At 42.1% G+C, this 7,006-nt stretch overlaps 1 protein-coding gene across 4 annotated transcripts; it reads left to right on the top strand.

Annotated features, from left to right (window-relative positions):
* On the top strand, window positions 1-6,322 carry LOC117768558 (cytochrome b ascorbate-dependent protein 3). Of its 4 annotated transcripts, none has more exons than XM_034597039.1 (7): window positions 1-146; window positions 1,723-1,870; window positions 2,553-2,757; window positions 4,780-4,988; window positions 5,104-5,258; window positions 5,369-5,537; window positions 5,628-6,322. In XM_034597039.1, exons 2-7 carry the CDS (start codon window positions 1,730-1,732, stop codon window positions 5,652-5,654), a joined length of 906 nt encoding a protein of 301 aa, XP_034452930.1. In that variant the 5' UTR covers window positions 1-146; window positions 1,723-1,729; the 3' UTR covers window positions 5,655-6,322. The 4 variants fall into 4 exon arrangements, with proteins under 4 accessions (XP_034452930.1, XP_034452932.1, XP_034452931.1 ...); XM_034597041.1 differs by having other exon boundaries at window positions 2-146; window positions 1,723-1,852; XM_034597040.1 differs by having other exon boundaries at window positions 61-204.
* Window positions 6,323-7,006: the final 684 nt, after the last annotated feature.

Raw genomic sequence — 7,006 nt, 5'->3', positions numbered from 1 at the left:
CCACAAGGCGCTGCGCTAGCGATAAGGAAATGGGTCAAGTGAAGTCAGGTACCTCTTCCTGATTGTGGAGCGTAAACTCAGCGATTATTCACGACACTATACACGTCGCCTGTGGTCTTCATGGATGTGGAGGGTTTGTAAAGCAGGTACACAACTTTACTCTGTTTGATCACGTGACATGTCAGACTAAAAGAGGAACTCAAGGTGAGTTTGAGGCGTATCTGTAGAGAGCTGTGTGTGTGTGTGTGTGCGTGTGTGTCAATAATTCATCAGCCACCGTCATAAAGAGGAAACGCTGTAGCTATCATTGATAACTTGAGGACCTCTCAAGACTTTATTTAAAAAAACAAGTTTAGAGGAGAGTCGACCTCAGTATTACCACCGCAAAGAGTAAAAAGAAGAAGAAAGTCTGCGGTCGAATAGTTCAAATAATCTCCGTTCTATAATAACGGTTTCCGTCCGGTTAAGGAATAATGTTTAGACATTATTCCTATAATGTTTAGACATTATTCCTTAACCGGACGGAAACCGTCCCATGGTCAGGGACAGGTGTGAAGGGGACGGAGAGCCACGGTGCGGCGGAACGAGCCCATGGACACACAGTCTGCCTCGGGACCAACAGCGCTCATGTGTTACCTGAGTTTCACATCAGTATGTCGGGTTCCCGGTGTGTTGTGAAACTTTCTGAGTTGGTCTCAGTTCTCAGTCGAGGTGTCAGCTCAGGCTGTGACTCTGTGGCTTCATGTGGAGCTCACACAGAAACACTCACACGCACGTCTCTCTAGAGTTGTGAGGACACTCAGTGACATAATCTGCCCCCTAGCCCCTAGCTCCCTGCCCCCTAGCCCCCTGCCCCCTAGCCCCCTGCCCCCTAGCCCCCTGCCCTAACCCTAACCATCATAACTACATGCCTAACCCTAGTGTCGCTTTAAATGTGTCTGCCGCAGTGAACTGTGAGATGAAAAGGTCTCCTTTGCGTTCATAAGGGATGGTCCAGTGTTTCCTATGCTAAAGGAGATAAGTCAGGAGGCATTGAAGCTCCTTTCCTTATCATTTAGAGCAGAGGTCTTCAACAGGGGGTCCGTGGAATTTTTGGTTGATTAGACAATTTTCTATATTTATAATTGTTTTTTCCAACCAATTTTTTCCCCCACAAATTTAAATGTCTTTAAATACACCTTAACATGCATCTGTGAATTATTTTAATAGCTCAGTGTTGTATGCAAGATGTATGTTTATAAATGGCAGTGGCACGGCCACCCTGTACCTTGCACATGTTTAAAATAAAAACATGAATATATGAACCTGTGTATTATTTGAATAGCTTAGTATTGAATGCACAATAACAGGGTAGCTATGTTTATACATGACACTAGGCCCAGTTTAATATAAAACACAATTTTATACAATTTATATAGTAGGGGGTCCCTGCTCCATCTCTCCATCAGTTTGGGGGTCCTTGGCCTGAAAAACGTTGAAGACCCCTGATTTAGAGAATTCAAACAGCTCTTGTAATGGCGGCCGCTCAAACACTTCGAGGTTCTTTCACTCAGTTAGGAACCTTCTTAAGCAAAGTGGACTATTTGAAATATGTCAGTCACACGTGTTTCTGACTGTGCTTATATCTCTACTAAGTCTGACACTGTTCTGTGGTTTGTCTGTGTGGAGCAGATACTATTTGGCTGATTAGCCCCAAACTGATCAATGTGTCCCGCTCCCCAGGCAGCAGATGCTGCAGGGCGGCCCCTCGACTCCCAGCTGCACCTCCACCCCCCCAGACTGCTTCCCCCTCAGCCTCCGCCACACGGCCGAATGTAGAAGTGAGACCTCGGCTGAACCAGCCAACCGCAAAGTCAGAGCAAATAACACAGTGAGTGTCGGTTAAAGATTGACTGTGGCAAATAAAAAAAAATCGTCAGGTGCAGCTATGACTCCTACATGATGAGCAGCTAAGCTCTGTGTTGTAAAGTAGGAAGTGCACAGTTTTACAGCAGCTGTGGATAAGGTAAGGTGAGCAATACATTTCCGTCAAATCTTGAGCTTATAATACAATGTTGAGCTTGCGTTGTTGAATTAAGTGGTGGTTCAAGGTTAAAATAGCTCCAGCCATTTCTGCTGCAATATAGGTATTTTCTGTTTTTGTCCTTCCCGCCTATCATTCTTTTAATTTAGTAAATACTTAAATTTGGCAGGAAGCTGATCTGCATTGATCTGGTGAATATGTTGAGGTTAAAACATCACTGAAATTTGGTCTCTTAATGTGTCTTTGTGTCTTTTAGCCTATTAGTCAACAGCATTTCCGTGAATATTTAATACATGATTAAATATTCACAGTTTCACACTGAGCTGTAGTCATTGAAGTATTGTTGAGACAATGGATATGTGTGACCCAATTGTCTTGTAAGGAACATTTAGTCTTCCTCTGGCCTGATCCGTACTAACTTTGCAGTGACTAACTCATGTTGGGGTTGAATCAGCCACACGACCATCTCTCTGTCTTACCACTGCGCTGCCATGCTGTTCTGATTTTATTTTTATTTGTATCTGTTTAGCTGACGGATCTCTCCAGGATGAGGTCCACCGTGAACTTTTACCTATGCTACCTGCTGTGCCTGTGCCTGGGCTTGGCCTGCGTGGTGTGCGTGTGTGTGTGGAACAGCCAGTGGCGCGGCGGGTTCGCCTGGGACGGCTCGGCCCTGCAGTTCAACTGGCACCCCGTCCTGATGGTCACAGGCCTGGTGGTGGTGTACGGCATCGGTGAGTGACTTTTTCAATTTGGATCTCTGAGTTTCATTTCTGTTTCTCACTTCTTCACACACACACACACACACACACACACACACACACACACACACTGTATATACATAGACACATGCCACAGTAATTCCTCTGTGGTAGTTTTTCTACAACAGATGTTTCCATGACCAGATCTGCATGCCGAAGTGTCCTTGGGCAAGATACTGAACCCCAAATTGCCCCTGACGGCTGTGCCAGCTGTGTGTGAGTGATGTGTTGACAAAGTGCTGCACATCGATGCACTGCATGAATGTGTGTGTGAATGGGTGGATGGCCAAACCGTACTATAAAGATTTCAGTGGTCATTATCACTAGAAAAAATGTATTACACACACACACACACACACACACACACACACACACACACACACACACACACACACACACACACACACACACACGCGCACACACAAACCGATTCAAAAGGTGAAACAACACTTGTAATGTTACATGTTACAACTTTTCAAATGTTATCAACATTCATGATTTATACTTTGACAAGTTTCTGTGTTTGACAGAATCGTCTGTGGTTTTCTTTTTAAGAATTTTTCTGTGACAGACAGATTCTATATGAATAACGCCGGTTTTATATGGAAAGATGAAACTAACACTGTATCGATCAGGTCAATTTTCATTTCAAAGGTGGGGGGGGGGGGGGGGGGGGGGGGAGAGAGGAGAGAGGAGAGAGGAGAGAGAGAGAGAGAGAGAGAGAGAGAGAGAGCAAACGAACAAACAAACGAACAAACAAACAAACTTTCCGACACAGGCGCTCTCTGACTGTGTGGTCACTCCTGTTTAGTCTGTATTACCTGTTTGGGTGGAGTGACTCAACAGTGACATTAAAACTCTAGTAAACGTTTTTTGATATGTAACCCGATGCAGGCTATAATGACAGTATATCATGTTAATGGTTAGCAGAACATCAGGTGAAGGGCTGTAGACCCACAGTCTGTGGGAAGTCGTATTTTTTACAGTGCACACCCACTCTCTCTCTTTTGCTCTTTGACCCTCTGAGTGTGGAAAAAAGAATCATGTGGCTGTTTATGATGAAATGAAAGTGATCGTCACATGGCCGTGTAAAGGCATTGTGGGGGGCCAGGGCTCAGCTGAAGACAAAGGGCACCCCTCTCATAATTTTTTATAAAAACAAAGTAAAATACTGTAAAGCATCTTTTAATTATTTATTTATCTAATGAAGTACCCATACACACATATGGACGTTACTCAACATATTTCTGCAAAATGAATTCATTCATTTATCATAAGAACAGGTAACAACAAAGAAAACAATGGTGTATACAATCATGTATAATTTAGTGGTCTATAGAATAAATATCCATCCAAAACCAATTGATCTTTAAATTGTGCTTGGTTTGTTGTGTGTACTACACAGGAGCCTTTTTGAATTAAAGTTAGAATTATAATTTGAACAAACGGCAAAAAACTAACCTAACTAACAGTGATAATCTTACTTTGTAAAATTCTGCACTACCAAGGTAGAAACATTATAACACTGCCTATACAACATGCTCAACTAACAGAGCTCAGTCGATGAGGGCTGTAAACAGCAGTATTGATATTATATCCTATGCTTGGATCACCATTATCCAAGGTAAATATAGAGGTAGGCAGTGTGGAGCAGGGCAACACACAACGTTCCTATTAGTTTGTTTTGCAACAGTAATTCACACGACTGATCTACCAGGTTACAAGAAGATCACTAATGCTGTTTATATGTATATATGACTGCAGTTTTTCTAATGAAATACTGTGTACTGTATACTTAACAATTCAAAACATAAACATTAAAAAACGGCCCGGGTCCATGACAACAGACATTGGTTCACACAATATTAAGAATAACAAGCAAAAATCACATTTACAAATAAGCTGACTCCATGCCTCCTCCTCATTGATATTGTTCAGACCTGAACTGAGTTAATCCTGCTGACACATGTGTATCTGTTGGTGCCCCCCCTGCAGGAGCGGTGGTGTACCGCATCCCCCTGACCTGGGGTCAGAACAAACTGCCCTGGAAGATCCTTCATGCTGCACTGATGCTCATCGCCCTGCTGCTGTCAATCGTGGGACTTTGTGCTGTGTTTGACTTCCACAATGCCAAACACATGGCCAACCTCTACTCCATACACAGCTGGATTGGAATAACTGCTACCGCTCTTTTTGCCCTACAGGTATACGAGTTACAATACACAAACAGAATAACTTCATAGGTCAAATGCAATAAGGTCAGCAGACATTTAATTCTGCTCATTCTTTCTGTGGATGTCTATTCGTTTGTCCATGTAGTGGGTGGTAGGTGTGGCTGGTTTTCTCCTGCCCTGCTCCCCTGTTTCACTACGAAAACTCATGAAACCCGTCCATGTGTGGATGGGAGGCAGCATAATGGTGCTCAGCATCGCCGCCTGCATCTCCGGAATTAACGAGAAACTCATCTTTACTCTGTAAGTCTTGTTTTTACTGCCTTTCATGTTTTCCATCTCGGTTCAAATTTTTAAATCCTCCAACAGTGAACTGCGGTGTCAGCGCTTGTTTTTAAAGTTTTTCTCCACAGTAAAGGAAACACCAATGAAACTCAGCCGTACTCCAGCCTTCCACCTGAGGCCGTGTTAGGAAATTCATTAGGAGTTTTGATCGTAGCCTTCGGTTTGGTCGTCCTGAAGATTTTGTCCAACTACACATGGCAGCGACCGGACCCTCGGCCGGAGGATGTGGCTTATGCGGTCAGTGCGGCTGATAAAGCATTAAAATAGATTTGAGGATTTAATTTAATCGAGTATTTAGTCTTAATCCTTATCTGCTCTCTCCCACAGCCATTGTTTCAAGAAGAAAATGAATGAAGGAAAATTCCAAAATGCTCACTGCATCAAACCAGGCAGGGAGAATCTGCTCATCCATCACAGATCAGAAGGGTCCAGATAGCTCTACTCTGAATGTAAAAGGAGCTGCCTGGAGCTTGTAAGAATGATCTGCTTCTGCAAATATTTATTTGAAATTTTATTTAATGTTGCTTTTTTTGCTCAAAGAATAAAAAAAATGTGTTTCATGAAGAATGTCCTGTTGTGCAGTGCGATGCAGCTCACCAATAATGAATTGTAACTTTTACTTTATTGCGGATGGGCCAAACTAACACAGGTTGTTGATAGCTGGGCCATGTACTAAAATATGTTGTTCACTGCAGAGCCACATGAGGGGGGTTGGATCTACTACTCATCCAGCTACTAATTTTTTTTAAATGTCTTTATATATTTTATAAACATCCAAACTTCAGTTAAGGTTGAGTTAGCCAAGGACATGTTCCACCCATTTTGCTCTGAATGTTAGCAGGGTTAGGGGTTAGGGTTAGGGTCAACATATATTTCATTTATCTATGCAAACTTTTCATCACCCAACCCTCAAAGTAAAGGTGCCAGATACTAAGGCAGTTGGTGTTAAATTATTATTTAACTATTACTAATCTGTCATAAACACTTTATTGGGACACTTGGGAACAAAGAAAATTTGTCATATTTATATATTTTCACGTTTTTTAAAAATTTTTAGATAAGATAATTTTTTCTTAGCACCACCGGCCTAATGTTTACCTGACTGAGCTCTTGCACTGTGTCGGCACTAGGTCTATGTTCATATTCTGTGGATCTGAGGGTGAATAGCTTCAAATGTATTTGTGTTGTAATTCCTTTTTAGACATGATAATAAAATGGCTCTTAGAATGTAAGTTCCCCGCTTTGGCCTATGAACTACTGGATCATTAAATTTCACTTGCATGTGTTTTCGAGGGACACCATCTTCTATCACCAAGATAAAGGATCAACCGTTAAAGTTTTGAAAAGCTGCCATTTACTATAGCACCATCATGAGGTCAAAACTTGCAATACTTTTCCATGACTATATCTGCAGATCTATTGCCATTCCCATGAGCTTCAGCTGCAAAGTCAGCACATGTTAGCATTAGAGTAAAATAAGACCGCAACTTTATACTATACCTGTTTAACATGAACAAGTTGGCATTGCAACTGACAATCATTTTGATGTTAATAAGTACTGACTCATAGATCTACCAGATTCTGTTTTGTCTCTGCCTTGATGTGCAGCATTTGGTTTCTGTGGTAAAATATTGAGACACTTAATGCAGCCTGTGATTTACAATCTCATTGTATGAATCAGGTACCAGTAAACCACTTACTGGGAG

This window comes from Hippoglossus hippoglossus, chromosome 9 (assembly GCF_009819705.1).
Source record: "Hippoglossus hippoglossus isolate fHipHip1 chromosome 9, fHipHip1.pri, whole genome shotgun sequence".
Taxonomy (NCBI): domain Eukaryota; kingdom Metazoa; phylum Chordata; class Actinopteri; order Pleuronectiformes; family Pleuronectidae; genus Hippoglossus; species Hippoglossus hippoglossus.
This window is presented reverse-complemented; position numbering and strand designations above follow the sequence as displayed.

Bases quoted from the DNA above. Each gene is read 5' to 3' on its own strand.
- LOC117768558 (XM_034597039.1), top strand. From the start codon at position 1,730: ATGCTGCAGGGCGGCCCCTCGACTCCCAGCTGCACCTCCACCCCCCCA. The intron at 1,871-2,552 runs GTGAGTGTCGGT...GTATCTGTTTAG, and splicing joins AAGTCAGAGCAAATAACACA to CTGACGGATCTCTCCAGGAT. The intron at 5,259-5,368 runs GTAAGTCTTGTT...TTTTCTCCACAG, and splicing joins GAGAAACTCATCTTTACTCT to TAAAGGAAACACCAATGAAA.